The sequence below is a fragment of the Hirsutella rhossiliensis genome (assembly GCF_020360975.1).
Source record: "Hirsutella rhossiliensis strain HR02 chromosome Unknown scaffold00004, whole genome shotgun sequence".
Lineage (NCBI taxonomy): Eukaryota > Fungi > Ascomycota > Sordariomycetes > Hypocreales > Ophiocordycipitaceae > Hirsutella > Hirsutella rhossiliensis.
The window spans coordinates 5,988,887-6,004,662 of NW_025408670.1; the positions used below are offsets into that span (position 1 = coordinate 5,988,887).

Consider the following 15,776-nt stretch of genomic DNA (forward strand, 5'->3'; position numbering starts at 1 on the left):
GGGCCAACCCAAGATGCCCAGCCCGCCTCCTTCTCCCCCCCTCCTCCCATCAACAAACCGGGCTTCAACCACCTCAGCCCAACCAACTGCAATCACAAGCAACCATCCAATGGACAAAAAAAACCTCTCATCCATTCTAAGCCCCCCTAGGATAGGCCGGAGCGCTATGTACACATCCATGCCATACAACCCGACCATTTCGCAGCCCAAAGGCCCACCTCTCCCGCCGTAGCATTCTCGTAGCACCACCCCGTCTTGTCATCTATTTTTCTGGGTGGCTGATTTTACCATCACCATTGGCCGAGCCTCTATAGAGCACCCATCTCCTTGAGCTTGCTCACCAGCCCGTCCACGTCCTCGACCTTGCCACCGCCCTGTCGTGCCGGCGGCTCTGTCTCACCTCGTCAGCCGCTCATCCGGGATAATACCTCTCTGTGGGGAATCTGACGCTTGATCGTGCAAAAGCGCGCAAAGGGGGAGAAATAGGACAAAAGGAGCAAAAAGAAAAAGACGTACCCGTCACCTTGAGCACCTTGAGCCGCTTCTCGTTGGCGAGCCCAAAGTCCTCGAGCGTCATCTTTTCCAGCTTCTTCTTCTTGGCCTTCATAATGTTGGGCAGGCTCGCGTAGCGCGGCTCGTTGAGCCGCAGGTCCGTCGTCACAACCATGGGCAGCTTCGCCCGGATCGTCTCGACGCCCCCGTCCACCTCCTGCGTCACCACGACGCTGTCGCCCTCGCCAAACTCGACCTTGCTCGCCTGCGTCGCCTGCGGCCACCCCAGCAGCCCGGCCAGCATCTGGCCCGTCTGGCCCGCGTCGTCGTCGATGCTCTGCTTGCCCAGCACCACCAGGTTGCTCTTTTGCTGCTCCGCCGCCTTCTTGAGCAGCTTGGCCACCATCAGCGGCTCCAGCTCCTCACCCTCCTTGACCTCGACGTGGATCGCCCGGTCTGCTCCCATGGCCATGGCCGTCCGCAAGATGTCCTGCGCCTTGGCCGGTCCCGCCGAGATGGCGCAAATGTCCTCGACGCCCCCCGGCGCACGCTTCTTCTCGCGGATCCGCACAGACTCCTCGATCGAGAGCTCGTCAAACGGGTTCATCGAGTGCTTGACGCCCGCCGTCTCGACTCCCGTCTGCGCCTTGTTGACCCGCGGCTTGACCTGTGCGTGGAAGACTGCGTTAATTCTGGCTTCTTCTTCTTCTTCTTCTCCTCCTCCTCCTCCTTCCCCCTCGGCGCGCCGTTTAGCTCGGATTCAAAACGTACGGCATAGTCAATAACCCGCTTGACGGGCACGAGGATCCGGAGTGCAGACATGGCGGCGGCGGTTGCGGATCAATGGCTCGTTTTCGCGTGGTGGCTGAGAGAGGCAGCGTCCGGCTCACGACAGTGACGGATCCGACTTGTCCCGGCTAAGGACGGCTCCAACCTCGGACCTCTCCACATCACGTGACGGCAAGCCCCTCGGCAGCCGCTCCAAGCACAGTCTTGGCAGTGCGGTGGCTTTGCCCTCGTCGCCAAAGTAGTCATGCATAGAGACGTCGTAGGGTGACAGGCAACACCGCGAAACCGGCTTCGTAAGAGCCCTCGACTCGTACCAAGTCGGCTCACGGGACAAAAACAGACCTAGAAAAAGCTCACACTCCCATGCCAAACGACAATCCATCCCATCCCATCCCATGCCTACACGCGCCTCGACGCCATCTAACCCAGAAAGCCACCTGCCGCCACCAGCAAAGCCAGTCCCCGCAACCGCACACGCATCCATGCATCTGCTCACCAGTCGTCCCACTCGTCCGACGCCTTGGGCTTTTGCGCCGCGCCGCCCTTCTTGCCCATGCCCATGGCGCTCGTCCCGATGGAGCTGTTCTTGGCGTGCTGCCGCTGCTGCTGCTGGTCCGCCAGGCTCGAGAAGTCGTCCCAAAAGTCCTTGCGGCTCTCGTCCAGCAGCGCGTCCCTGCTGCCGTGCTGGTGGTGGTGGTCGGGGCCCTCGACGAACCGGTTCAGGCCCTGTTGCGCGTTCCGGCCCGCCAACTGCGCCTGCCTGGCCAGTTGACCGGCCGTGAGTTGCGCCTGCTTGGCAAATTCGCCCTCGGCAATCTGTTCCGTAGTCCTCGCTCAGCGATTGTGCGGTCCCGAGGGGGGAGGGAGAGGGGGCTTGAGGGGAAAGGGGAGTAGACGTACGCTTTTGGCAGTGGGCTGAATATATCCATCGTTCACATTCTTGGCCGTCTTGGATACCGTCGACGTGAACCAGCCAAAGCCCTTGGTCAGGGCCGCCATGGGATCCCGCTGCACTTCCTCGAAGTTGGGCAAGCCCCCCTGCCCCCCCGCCGCCGCCGCCGCCGCCGGGCCCGGCGTGTTGCCAAAGCCGCCGTACTTGCCTCCCTGGCTCGGCGGCAGGTCGTCGGGCCGCGACGCATTGTCCGCGCCCAGCCTGGCAAAGTACCTATCGTCCACCTTGACCTTGCCGGCGCCGGGGGGGCTCTGACCCCGACCTGCCATCGAGCCGAGCGGCGTGCCCGTCCGCGGCGTAGCCCGTTGCCCCGGCGGTGGCGTCGCGGACGACGACGGGGGCGGAGACGATGCCGGCTTCTTGGCCCCTGGGACGTATTCGCGGCCCTCGACCTGGCAGGACAGCCTCTCCTTCCACTCCTCGCCCACCTCGCCGCTGTATCGCTCGGCGATGGTTGCGTCGTCCCAGCTGAGGCCCCTCATCTGTGTGTCGTCGTGGTCCTCGAAAAACTTTCTCCAGCCCGCGTTGCCGCCCAGGCGCATGCGCTCAATCTCGCTCGCCTTGAAGGCATCCATCGAGATGCTCCGGACAAAGGAGATGTGGACACCGAGCCCGCGGTGCACGCCGGCGCAGGAAAGGCAGATGAAGATGCCAAACTTGGGCGACGCCCACTGCGGCGAGGGCGCATTGCAGTCGCAGCACACGTTGTTCTTGGACTCTTTTTGCAGGGCGGCCAGCTGTTGGTGGCTCGGGGGTCAGCGACTCGGCGATGCCCCCATCCGTGGCCAGACTCACCTTGGACCGCGTCTCCGGGTCCACCTCCCACATGGCCTTGGAAGCCATTGCGCGTCGTCTTCGTCCGTCCGAGCCGGGAGAGCAAGAGAGGGAGAGATTGGACTCGTGCGAGTGACGGTGGTTGCGGGATGTGCGATCTGACGCCTGCCCCTCGAGGGAATGCAATGCCCTGTCCTGGCCAAGGGAGAGAGACCCCTGCGGCGGGGCGCCGACGGCGGGCACCCTCCCTCCTAAACCTTCAAGGGTACCCACCTCTGTCGGTACCACCTACTTGGTGGCTGCGGGCGCTTTCAGTGCCTCCATGGCCATCAAATGTGCCACCACCAAGATCCCCCATATACATAAGATCGTGATTCAAACATCTACGTGCTCGTGCTACCTTGCCTGGCATGATGATGCTACCTACCTACGTCATGGCCTACCCTCACGGCTGTTATGTATGCGCTTTAGGCTTCTCGGGTCATCTTGGTCTCCCGTGCCAGAGCCACCGGGCAAACAACATTCAGACCCAAGGCTTGATTACGATTACCTGGGGCTGCCTCTCCGTCGCCAGAATCGCCAGAATCGCCAGAATCGGCTGACAACACTGTCGCCAACCCGTTGGCTTCCTCGACTGCCCAGCGCCTCACTCACCGTCCGTCGATGGCCAATCATTCAAGGAAAGAACGCCTCCATTTTTTGTTAAAAAGTATTGCACCAAGCTGTCCCTTTTCCCAGCCATTTTCCCGCTTAAGCTATTCTACAACCCAGCAGAATCGTGATGGAAGAGGAAGAATAAGTACAGATACATTGAAAAAAGGGGACGACTTTTGCTGTCCTCCGGAAGGGTTGGAGAAACATTGCCGGGAAAAATCACAGCCGCGCAGTCGGACAGAGCCTCCCCGAGAGCCCAGGCAGCTGATGCGTGGTCCCCCGAGCCGGTCCTCCAGTCCCCGACACCACGGCCGTTCAGATCGTAGCGAGCATCTACCGTAAGAGATATCATTGAAAATCGCGAGCCATATTGTAAGTATGCTCATCCAGCAGGGACGCATCCCCAATCGTCAATGGCGCCACTGCCTGCCATTTAGGCGGTGGTTGCGGCAGGGGCCTCGGCAGCAGCCTCGGCGTTGTTGGTGCCCTCCTCGCCATGAGCAGCGTCGACCTCTTCGTCAGTCTTGTCAGGGCTGTCAATGGCCACCTTGACGGCAATCTCACGGCCCTCAATCTCCTTGCCATTCATCTCAGCCACAGCCTTGAGCTGCTGCTCCTCCGAGGCCAGCGTGACGAAGCCGAAGCCACGGCCCTTGCGGGCCTCGCCACGGGCCTGGAGCTTCTTGATCATGAATCGGGGGATGGGTCGAAGGGCGATCTTGGCCGAGGAAGGCTCGTATGCCTCAAAAAGCTCAATGAGCTGGTGCCACTGTTAGCCTCGTGTCCCAAGCCGCCAAAGCCCCGTCGACTCTCGCCTGATGATGCTCACCTTATCCTCGGTCAGGTCGTACGGGAGATTGGCCACCATAACCTTGGTCTTGGAAGGAATGCCGTCCGCAGGGGGGCCGCGCTCACGGCGCTCACGCTGGGGGCGAGGCTGGAATTTGGAGTTCTTGGCGTTGCCGTCAGCCTTGTCCTTGTTCGTGATGTCCTGCAATGGCTGCACCTCAGTGGTGCCCTCGGCTGCGTCCGGGGCGGCCGCGGCGTCAGTGGCGGCCGTCTCGTTGGTCTCGCCCTCCTTCTTGTCTTCACCGGTTTCCTAGAGTCCCATTTAGTCATTTTGAAGCAGTCTTCCGGGCATGCATGGGCAAACATACGCCAAAGCGACCGCCGCGAGCAGCGCGTCCACCACGGCCGCGACCTCGGCCACGACCACGGCCAGAGGCGCGGCGGCGGGAACCCTCTGGGCCGTAACCATCCCCGTTGGCGCCCTCGGCCTTGTCGCCGGCAGCCTCTGGCTTGCGGGCCAGCTGGACGGAGACCTTGCGCTCTAGGATCTCCTTGCCCGAGAGCTCTGAGATGGCACGGTCGGCCTCGGTAGGGGTGGAAAGATCCACGAAGGCATAGCCAACGGGACGGTCGGTGCGAGGGTTCTTTGGGATCGAAACAGACTCACTGTGGTAAGGCATGGTCAGCGTAGAGTTCAGCAACGGAGGGCACGAGGCTAGGCTGCAGGTGGGAAGCCGATGGGCTCGCCGGCGAGCTGGACCGGGGATTCTTCGAGCGGGGCATGGTATGGAGAGGAGCGGGAAAACAGAAGGAAAATACAGCGAGTGCTTTGATGCTTATCGGTGGCGATCGTGGTGGTGTAGTGACAGCAAGGATGTCGCCCGCGGGCAGAGAGGCGGTCAGAGGAACGCGGCGGGGGAAAATAGCATATCGCAGCACAGCCAGCGACTTGCTGAAGGGAGTGGCGGGCGTGACAAGCCCGGGGAAAGAAGGCTCGTTGGCAGGAGACGAGGCAGGTTGAGGGCTACAAGAATAGAGGAGCAGAGCGTGCACCTACACAAGATAGCTCTTGAAGAAGTCCTTCAACTCCCCCTCAGTTGTCGCATAGGCCAGGTTGCCAATGTACAGGCGGCGGCCCTCAGCAGCGCTGGCCGAGGCAGCCTCGTTGGCGGCGGCCTTGTCGTCGGCGGGCTGAGTGATTGAGGTGTTGCTCAGAGCGGTTGTAATGTCGTTGACGGCGGCGTCGTTGACCTTCTCCACGTTGGTAGTAGCAGACATGGTGATGGATGGAGGTGGTGTTGACTGGGAGTATGACGGTCGCAAGCACACGGTCGAGGGAGAAACTCGGGGGGTTGAACTCTGGTGCAATGAGGGGGGAGATGGGTCAGGGTAGCTTGGTGCCCTAGATCAAAGTTGAGGTTGACAGACGGCGATGCGTTGCGCGGAGACACTCGAGTTTTGACTTGGTGATATGTGAGAGGGGAGGAGAAGAGAAAGGGGGGGGACGAGGCGGTGCCTGAGCTCGAGTCGCGAACAACTGAAATAATTTTTCTGGGCCTCGTCGCGCAGGTAGGCCGGGCCGCTGCTGCCAGCTGCTACTGGAAGACGGGTTGTTACTGCTGCTGCAGCAGCTGCTAGTCGAGAGCGAGAGGTACCTTTGTCCAGGGCTATACCGCCGCTCCGCCAGCAAACAATGCGGGCTGGCGAGTACCGCCGCTTTGCTGGAGGTACACCGCCCGCCAAAGAGACATGTCTACCTATCGAGGTATGTACCTCGTCAGCGCCTCTGGTGGGGCGGTCGGTACAGCGGCAGCAGCAACAAGGCGCCTGCACTGCACCAGCACCTGCAGAGGGGCGGTACAGCACGGGCGCATTGTTGTGTGTACATCAGTACGTACGGCAGGCACTCGGCGACAGCACGCCTCAGGTACAGTACTTGCAAGGGCAGATTAGGTACCTAGCGCCAGACGCCTCGAGGCAGGCGGGCAGGTACGACGCGGAGCTGCTGCTGCTGAGTCACGGCGGGAAGACGAGGATGCAAGGCTCCTGCTTGGTCGCCTCGTATTGTACCTTGCATGCTCGTCCTACTCGGGGCACACAGTGGGCAGAGGAATGGCTGTTGAGGCAAGAAAGAGCCGCAGTCAACTGCAAGTAGCATCAGAGCCTCAAGCAGAAGGAGAGCCCAAGCACGCAGCCAACAGCGAGAGCAGGAACCAGCACGCGCTCTCTCTACGCTCTCCCTACGCTCTCTCTCCAAAGGTGCGGCCATGTCCCGGAACACAACGAGGCGGCTGGGGATGGTCCCAAAGGCGGCCCCGTCATTCTTGAGACGGCGCTGCAGAAGAGTCCCAGCTCCGTAAACACATGCCCGCAATACCCATGCATTTTGCTGTCTCTCGCTATCCCTGCCTTGGATTTGTATGGTTCAAGTATCCGTATTACCCGACACCTTCCTTTGCACCGTATCCGTACAGCACTATAGCCTGCCTTGCTGCAGCGCGGATTTGTCGAAGAGCAGACTGCGCCTCTGCAGAGTGCATCGAAAAATGAGACGGCGAAGAAATTTCGCGATTGGCTCCAGGCACTATCGCCCCGAACTCTGGTCGTCTATTCCGACGGGTCCCGTTCTACCGAAGGCCACGCCGGATATGGCTATGTTGTTCATCGGGACGGATCCACCGTCTTGCGCGACAAGGGCCGTCTCAGGCCCGCCGAGATTTTCGACGCTGAGGCGAAAGGTGCGTTGGAGGGGTTGAAGGCTGCGGTGAGCCTTCCAGAAACTGACCGCATCTTTGTCTGCCTCGACAACCTCGCGACCGCAACATGCTTACGGGGCACGCCGAGCGACTCCTCGCAAGAGGTCTTCCTTGAGTTTCAATCTTTGGCGCGAAAATACGGAGCTGTGGAGGTCCATTGGATCCCCGGCCATGCTGACATCCCAGGCAACGAGGAGGCTGATGCTCTGGCAAAGGCGGGAGCATCACTGCCAGAACCCGCTGATAACGTCCCGACGCTAGCGCACCTGCGAAAGATTGCCCGACAGCAGCCGGAAGAGGCTTTCAAGGCCTGGTGGGAAGCCTCTGCGCCGGAGCGATACAGAGACCTGAGGCTTAAAGCCACAACCAGCTGCCCGTCAGAATTGGCGCTCTCTCGGCCCCTGCTTCGTAACTTGCAGCAAGAACCCACCATGGGGATTTTGCTGACTACCACGAAAGGTTTGGTCACGACAATGCGCGACTGACGTGCTCGTGCGGAAGACGAAAAGAGCCAGCACACATCTTTTACTGCAGAAAGGTTGCGCCACGGCATCGTATGCGGCTTGCACCTTGGCCGGCTGCAGCCATCAACCGCGCAATCGGCAAGGACTTTGACAAATTCGTCAGGCTGGCGAAAGCGAGCTCCTTCTTCGGAGGATCTGCCCACGCCACTAGACGGTCATCATTCTCCTCTCTCCCTACCTTTTCCTCTCAATCCTTTCTGTTACCTGCTCCGATCTCGGGCGGCGTCAAGGTCTCGCGACCATGCGATCGCCGAGGTCATCAAGGGCTGCAAGGCCCCAGAAGCAAATTGGCTGATCTGACCACGGGACAGCTTTCTCTTCATGCCTGGACGTCCCGCTGACGGGCAACAGGTTTGTCATGAGCGCCGTTGAGCCGATGAAATGCTGGATAGTGGGTGAAGTGTACGATATGTAGCATGTAGACACCTGCTAGCTCAGCACGTCCTGTGCTCCCCTGCGGAGACCTGAGCGACCAAAAGTTGCTGGACGGAAAATACACTAAACTAAACTAAACTAAACGTACAGCACTATAAGGTACCTAGGTACCTCCCTAGCTAGAGTGCCAGGCGCGGGCAGAAAAACATGGCAGCGCTACAAAGTACTTGATACAAAGTACAATCGGCCCGGCCCTGATTGATAAGATCTCGGCCGCTACGTCCATCCGGCCCCGGCATCGGACTTGGAAAAGTCGACGACGTTTCCTCTTTTCCCACCACGCTTCCCCCTGCTCCTCCATTAACTTCTCCAGACACCTCGGCACCCCCAGCATCTCGCTCGACGCCTACCGCTGTCTGTCGAAATGGCCGTCTCGGACCGGACCGTCCTGGTCCTCTACGGCTCCGAGACGGGCAACGCACAGGACATGGCCGAGGAGCTGGGCAGCCTGTTCCGGCGCCTGCGCTTCCGGGCCGTCGTTCACGAGCTCGACGCCGCCGACCTCACGGCGCTGCTCGACCACCGCCTCGTCGTCTTCGTCGTCTCCACCACCGGCCAGGGGGATATGCCGCACAACTCGCTCATCTTCTGGCGCAAGCTGCTGCGCAAGAAGCTGCCGCCCGGATGCCTCGCCTCCCTGCGCTACACGTGCCTCGGTCTTGGGGACAGTACCTATCTCAAGTACGTCCGTCGTCTAATCCGGCTTTCATCGCCCCGCCTGACCTCTTCTTCGTCTTCTTCAAGGTTCAACTGGGCGGCGCGCAAGCTGATCCGCCGCCTAGAGCAGCTCGGCGCCACCACCTTCATGGACCCCTGTGAGGCGGATGAGCAGTTTCCCGACGGGTACGACGCTCCTCCCCAGGCGCCTCAATTTATGCGTGCTGATGCGCCGTCTTGTCTCTCCCAGCATTGATGGCACGTTTGTTCGCTGGGCGGATGAGCTGAAGAGCCATCTCCTCGAGCACCACCCTCACCCTGGCGGTCTACAGCCCATCCCAGACCAAGTCAACCTGCCGCCCCGCTGGTCACTCGAGCCCGCCCTGCTCAGAGCCCAGACCGACGCTTCCCAAGACGTCGGTCCGGCCGCCCTCGTCGGCCACCAATCCGACTCGCCACCTCCGGACCTCCTCCCCATCCCGGACGCATGGACTGCCACCATTGTCGAAAACAAGCGGATGACGCCCGACACGCACTGGCAAGACGTCCGCCTCGTGTCGCTCGACGTGAGCCCGCGCGGCCCCGTACCCGGCGACATCCTGAGCTGCAACCCGGGCGACTGCCTGACCGTGTACCCCAAGAACTTCCCCGACGACGCCCAGCGCCTCATCGCCCTCATGGGCTGGGAAGCTGTCGCCGACCAGCCCCTCGACCTCTCCTTGTGCGATGCCTTGCCGCCCGCCCTCTACGCGGCCCCCCGGCCATGCACACTGCGCGGCCTGCTGCTCCACAACGTCGATTTCACCGCCGTGCCCCGCCGCTCGTTCCTCCGGAGCATCTCCTACTTCGCCTCGGACTGCGACCAGCGCGAGCGCCTCGTCGAGTTCACCACGGCCGAGTTCCTCGACGAGTACTTTGACTACGCGACCCGCTCCCGCCGCACCATCATCGAGGTCCTCGACGAGTTCTCCTCGGTCCGCGTGCCCCCCGGGCGCCTGCTCGACGTCTTCCCCCTGATCCGCGGCCGCGACTTCAGCATCGCAAACGGCGGCGCCACCCTCCGCCACCCCACGGACCCGCGCGCCGCCCGCGTCGAGCTCCTCGTCGCCCTCGTCAAGTACCGCACCATCCTGCGCAAGCCCCGCCAAGGCCTCTGCTCCCGCTACCTCGCCGACCTGGCCCCCGGCGCCACCCTCCACCTCTCCCACAAGCCCGTCCTCTCCCCCGTCCACGGCCCGGCCAACGCCCGCCGGCCCCTCGTGGCCATGGCCACCGGCACCGGCATCGCCCCGGTCCGCAGCCTCATCCACGAGCGCCTCACCCACCCGGCCCCGGCCCCCGTCCTTGTCTTCTTTGGCAACCGCAACCGCGCCGCCGACTTCTTCTTCGCTGCCGAGTGGCAGCACGCTCTCGACCACCGGGACATCTCCCTCTTCGCCGCCTTCTCGCGCGACCAGCGCGAAAAGGTCTACGTCCAGGACCTGGTCCGCCGCGAGGCTCCGGTCCTTGCCCGCCTGATTCCCCAGCAGCCCATCTTTGCCGTCTGCGGCGGCTCCTCCAAGATGGCCGACGCATGCAAGAGTGCCGTCTTTGAACCCTTTATCCAAGCGGGCGACGAGCAAGAGCAAAAGAAGATTCTCGACGCCGCAACTTGGTGGCAGGAGATTTGGTAGACAGGGCATTCACACTTATCCTACAACATCAAGATCCGCGAAAAGAATAGAAGTGCGGGCGTTGCATCTAACCGGTCGTCACATATACGAAGAGGGACCAGAAGGGTCAATCAGGGAAGCCGGCACAACGGCGGTCAGGAGAATCGATTTAGAGGGTGATTTGATTAGAGCATGAGTGGCTTTGCCCATCCCAGGTTCCAGAAGAAGAAAGAAATCATGCGTGAATGCGAGTATTTGCCAGCTCGCCGCGAGCCGGCCCTTCTGACCTTGCTCTCTTATTCTATAGTGCTACGCAAGGAGGGGCGCGGCATTGATGCTCGTCATGACCCCTTCCCTGGCACGGAATGTCTGTTCCCATCACATACCAGCCCGAGTCTCCAGAAGTATCCATCGTCGATGAGACTCGACATCATAAGCGCATCAAATCAAATGGCAAGAGAGTGCCCTTGCGTCAACCAAGTCTGACCAACTCCTGAGCCCCAGTATCAAAAAACAACAGACCCGTCAGAACCCAGTAGACAAACGACAAGAAAAACCAGTGTTTCGGACGTTGGGCTGTCGTAGAGCAAATCGATTGAAGGGCCCAAGTGATTGCTTACCCTACCTCACGCTGCCAGAACTCCTTCGCTATTGTTGTTTCCAAATCTTCCCCAAAGCAGAGTTGTAAAAAGAGAAATAGGAAAAGAAGTGGTCGAAAAGGGTGGATATATCAAAGGTGCAACTCAGAGCTCGGGGATATTATGCGCTCCCGCTGCGCGTGTCGGCCGTCATTGATCTTCCCAGCTATAGCGCTTGTCCGCCAGCTGAGGAACATGAATTAAATCTCTGCCCGGGTCGAGGCGTACCTTGCCGTACGTTGATTCCGAGTCCAGCCCTTGACACTTCTTGGCCGATCCTTTGTCTTCGAATGGCAGTGGAGGGAGGTATGGGCCACTCTTGTTCGTTGAAACTCGATAATAATCAGTGGGGTTGGCTTGCGACAGGCTGGCCTGACGTGTCAATTCTTCTGCAATCATCTCCTCCTCTTCAGTGAAGTTACTGCCTAAGCTGCCCTCGGAAGCACGCGACGTGGGATTGAACAGCGACCTGGATACGCCGCGACCATCAGGACCCGTGACACGCTTGATCAAGGTGTCGCGTTGACTCTGCTGGAGAGCATCGGGTAATGGCCCGAGACAGACAACTTTGGAGTACTCCATGGTTGTCCGTTGAAAGGAAGCAGGGGGGGTAGCGACAAAGTCCGTGGAACGTTCGGGATTAGATCGACTCGTCTCCGCAGGTCGGTCTAGTGGATCGCCCCAGCTCCTGGCCGCGCCCGGGAACCTCGAGGGCAAAGACCCTGCAACGGGGGATGGCAACAAGGTGGAATGTGTGTGCCAATCTGCCCGGGGCGAAACAGGGGAGAGCTCTGGCGTCGGGGAGTTGTTCAAGTGTGAGCTTCCCCCAGCTGACCGCATGGGCGATGTAGGGAAAGGTTGAAGGGTTGCTTGGCTCGTGTCTAGGAGCCGGGGGTTCGGCATGGCTTTTTCCGGCTGCAGAATGGTTCCATCCGTCGGTGGCGAGTAGGCAGGAACAGGACCTCGAAGCTGCATCTCCATCCTTCTCCGTGCGACTTCGTAGGCGCTCAGGTCCTGCGGATTCTCGGTAGCCAACTCCATCTCTCCGATAGAGTGGCGATCACTTCCTGCGTCAAGCTCAATCGGAGCCGCCGAAGCTGACAGTTCGTAGATCTGGCAGTCTGGCGCTTCCAAGGGGGCCTGATTTCCGACAACGCCGGCATCGTTCATATTTCCCGCTTTGTCCGTGTCAGCAGCGCCTCGTCGTGATTGAGAGTGCTTGCGGCAGACTATCTTGGAGAAGATCTTCGAGACTGGAGTATTGGGGGAATCAGGGGCGAGAGTGGACGCTGAGTCGTTGTGATTGTCAACATCATCCTTGCTCTTGCCTTTCCGTGATTGCCGTCTTCGCCGGCGGAAGTAGCAGCAGCCGACGACGATGACCGTGCACAGCAACACGGCTCCGACCGCAATGCCGGCCATCTGTGCCGTCGTGAGCTCCTCGTCCTGGTGAGGCCGCGGGGGCGGAGGATAGGGGCTATTGCTGGGCTGTCTAATGGGGACGAGCTTGGCATCGCGCTCAGGGTTCGCAGGGAAAAGCGCCTGATGGACTGAGTAAAGAGATTCGTCAAACTTGGTGATAAGGTACGACTCTTGCAGGAATGTCCTGCCAATGACAAAGGTATCGTTCTTGGACTTTCGTAGAGTGAAGTATGGCACCGCTGGATCGCCATACTTGATGGCTCCCCGAGCGAAAGGGTATTCGAGCAAGCTAACAAAAGCCTGCAAGGGCAGGGTGATGTTGACGAGTCCAGGGACTTCAAGGGGCATGCCAAAGTTGTCGTGGTTGTCGTAGCTCGTCAGGCTGAAAGTGAAGGTGAGTGAATTGTTGGAGGTGTAGTCACGGTATAGTTCGTTACTAAGGGTGTATAGCTCGTAGGTGCTGTTGTAGGTTAGGTTTAGCGCCTCGGCGAAACGAGTGCAGACGGGCTCGGGAAGCCACAGATAAGGTGTGGAGCTGTCAATCATGGCGGTAAAGGAGCTGTTCCAATCCGACAGAATCTCAACCGGGGAGCTCCAGATATCCGGCTGGTCCCCAGAGTTGTTGGCAGCCACCTGGATACCCCGGACGAGGGTATGGGGGATGCTCTCGCCTTGCTCCAACGTGAAGGCGGTGTCGTGCGGGACGAACCTAGCCGAGTCGTAGCCGCCCAGGGTGGCCGACACAACCGTGTTGCCTGTACTAGGTCAGCATGCGGACGCCCGGGGCCGAGGGCCCGACTGCATGGGTGGACATACGGTAATGAGCACCTGCGGTGTAGCCGTAACTGTAGCTCGGAGTCCAACCGAAGGATTTGACCGCCTGCGTTATGGGAGAATCGGCCACGATGTCCCCAAACCTGCCCTGTTGGATGCCTAGGCCGAAGAAGCCAAGAAAGGGGTTGGATGTGTTCATGGCAGCCATGAGGACGTTTGACATGCCGAAGGCGATGTTGGTGATGGGGCTGTAGGCGTTGACAGTGTCGAGGCCATATTCCCCGTTGTCGTTGTAGCCAAAAGTCTGAAGTCCCAACTGCCATAGGCCCATGGTAGACCAATGCTTGGACTTATTCGGGTTGTAGATGCCTCCGCGAGCATTGTTGCAATGAGCGTCCTCTGCGCGCCAAAAGTCAGTCTCCATCCATCAGGCACGACGAGAGCAGCCGTATCGGCAAGGACAGCAACTCTCAAGCAGCGAGAACGAAAGACACGTACTGCCGGCACATCCCCCGGCGCCTACGGCCCAAAACTCGGAGAGAGTCGTGCTAATGAGAACATTGACGAGGTCGGAGTTGGATCCCAGGAGAAAGGATACAGTTGACCAGTTGCCGTCGATGCCAAGCCTACAAGGGTGACGCCCATCAGTCAAAAACACCAGGCCCACGGCAGAGAGAGCTGCGGGTCAACGAACCAGTCGCTGGCCTGCAAAGCAACGGGCGCAGGATCCAAGGCGGAAGCGGCACCGGCGGCGGCGATGGCGGCGGCGGCGGCGGTGGCCGGAAATCGCATTGTATCGCTCGGGCGCCAGCAACGCCGGTGGCTTCGACGCGTTCGTTTCACCGAGTCGAGGCGATGGCCCGCGGGTTCATGAGGCGGGAAGCTCGGTGCTCAGGGGCCATATGCGCATGGGGCGTCGTCAATGCTGGCGCTGTAGCTGCGGCAAGCAGCGCATAATCCGAGACGGGCAATGCCGCGGTCGTCGATATAGGGGCCGGCGGGCGAGCAGGGGGGCGGCCGTCGAGGAGGAGATCCGAAGGAGTAAAGGTATAGGAAGAGGAAGAGGAAGAAAGGAGGAGAGGAGGGCTAGTAGATAGATGGGTACAGGGCTTGGGCGACGAAGTCGAGCGACGGCTGCTAGCGGCAGTCTGGACTGCTAGGAGAAACGGGAGAGTGGCAGAACGGGGGCGGCAGCTGAGATGAGATGGGGAAAATGTCAAGCCAAGTTGGGCCTAGTATGTGCCCTCCTTCCCCCCCCCCCTCCCTCCATCTGGAGCGGGCTGGTACTTGTCTCCGGAACGTCCAGGCAAGGGTGACAACAGACACAGACGGACGCTAAAACACGCTCAGGATGGCTAGCCGTTAGTACCAGCCAAGTTGCCAAGTACCTCGATAGCGTGATTTGGCGGGGTGTGGATGGGTGTTTGTGGCCACTATCAGTACTAGTACTACTAGGAAGTAGTACCTACAGTACCGTGGAAGATTGTTGGTGCTGCTGCTGCTGCTGCTGCTGCTGCTGCTGCTGCTGCTGCTGCTGCTCTAGGTACAGTACTCAAAAGTATTAGCAGCTGATGCCGCCCCAGCACCGGGTGTCGCGTCCAGCTGTGAAGCCCCCCGGGCAGCTGTAGTACAGTAGCCGCGCAGTCATGTACTGTCCCGGACTGTCAGTCAATTAGGTAAAGTAATGCGGCATCGTACGAGTGAACCATTTACTGTGTACTCAAAGGGATACCATAGCTTTGGTGATTGGCCCGCCAGCGACTGAACACAACAGCACCGCTTTTTTCCCTTTCCGACAAGGGCGGCACAGGCTGGACTCAGCACTGCAGTGCAGCTACGAACTGTGCCTTAGCAAGGGACATTGGCATGTAGCCGGATCTCCGCCCCGAGTCAAAACGTAGACCTAATTCCCTGCTGCTCAATTTCCTCAGTCTCAGCTCCGTCTTTGGCCCTCGGCCTCTCCTCTCAATAACAAGCATGGCTCTGCCCTCTGCCAATTAATTCGACTCCAGGGTTGGGAAGCAACAGGTCTGCAAGTACCAAGGGCAGCCGGCTGCGATCCATGGTTGAGAAGCGAACCCTGAGCCCTGAAAGCGTAACGAGATTGGGTATGGGGGGTGGATGAGGAGGAGGGGAGGAAACGCCCGGCTGATCATGGCAGGGCGGCGACAACACGGATGTCACCGAAACGGGAACCAACGTCATTTCTCCGAAACCATCCACACATGGGGTTGGACGACTCTCCGGACGAACGTGCGGAGCCTTCACAGCATCACCACGCATGCTTCTTTTGGGGCTAGACGTGGCTTGTCATGGAGAATGCAAAACGCGACAATAGAGCCGACCTTGACTCACCATGAACATGTGCGGTAACGCGCTGCAGTCTAACCTTTCCCCCCCTTCCTTTTCTTATTTTGCATCTTGTCGTCGAGCCGAGGGCGTAGCGTTAAAGTTGAGACCACGGCCAT

General features: G+C 60.1%; 5 protein-coding genes across 5 annotated transcripts; 1 reads left to right on the forward strand and 4 right to left on the reverse strand.

Moving 5' to 3' along the window:
- Positions 1 to 308: 308 nt before the first annotated feature.
- On the reverse strand, positions 309 to 1,314 carry HRG_04990 (electron transfer flavoprotein; the record flags this gene model as incomplete). Its single annotated transcript, XM_044863461.1, has 3 exons — positions 309 to 391; positions 517 to 1,159; positions 1,264 to 1,314. The coding sequence occupies 3 exons, from the start codon at positions 1,312 to 1,314 to the stop codon at positions 309 to 311; spliced, it is 777 nt and encodes a 258-aa protein (XP_044722075.1).
- A 459-nt stretch (positions 1,315 to 1,773) lies between these two features.
- HRG_04991 (putative GTPase activating protein for arf domain-containing protein) lies at positions 1,774 to 3,076 on the reverse strand (the record flags this gene model as incomplete). The annotated part of the gene is made up of 3 exons (XM_044863462.1): positions 1,774 to 2,097; positions 2,182 to 2,970; positions 3,029 to 3,076. The coding sequence occupies 3 exons, from the start codon at positions 3,074 to 3,076 to the stop codon at positions 1,774 to 1,776; spliced, it is 1,161 nt and encodes a 386-aa protein (XP_044722076.1).
- A 1,018-nt stretch (positions 3,077 to 4,094) lies between these two features.
- On the reverse strand, positions 4,095 to 5,728 carry HRG_04992 (RNA recognition motif domain-containing protein; the record flags this gene model as incomplete). The annotated part of the gene is made up of 6 exons (XM_044863463.1): positions 4,095 to 4,421; positions 4,491 to 4,613; positions 4,668 to 4,760; positions 4,819 to 5,116; positions 5,508 to 5,641; positions 5,702 to 5,728. The coding sequence occupies 6 exons, from the start codon at positions 5,726 to 5,728 to the stop codon at positions 4,095 to 4,097; spliced, it is 1,002 nt and encodes a 333-aa protein (XP_044722077.1).
- A 2,801-nt stretch (positions 5,729 to 8,529) lies between these two features.
- HRG_04993 (FAD binding domain-containing protein) lies at positions 8,530 to 10,495 on the forward strand (the record flags this gene model as incomplete). Its single annotated transcript, XM_044863464.1, has 3 exons — positions 8,530 to 8,846; positions 8,910 to 9,008; positions 9,073 to 10,495. The coding sequence occupies 3 exons, from the start codon at positions 8,530 to 8,532 to the stop codon at positions 10,493 to 10,495; spliced, it is 1,839 nt and encodes a 612-aa protein (XP_044722078.1).
- A 1,257-nt stretch (positions 10,496 to 11,752) lies between these two features.
- HRG_04994 (eukaryotic aspartyl protease domain-containing protein) lies at positions 11,753 to 14,100 on the reverse strand (the record flags this gene model as incomplete). The annotated part of the gene is made up of 5 exons (XM_044863465.1): positions 11,753 to 11,834; positions 11,948 to 13,289; positions 13,351 to 13,707; positions 13,807 to 13,934; positions 14,003 to 14,100. 5 exons carry the CDS (start codon positions 14,098 to 14,100, stop codon positions 11,753 to 11,755), a joined length of 2,007 nt encoding a protein of 668 aa, XP_044722079.1.
- Positions 14,101 to 15,776: the final 1,676 nt, after the last annotated feature.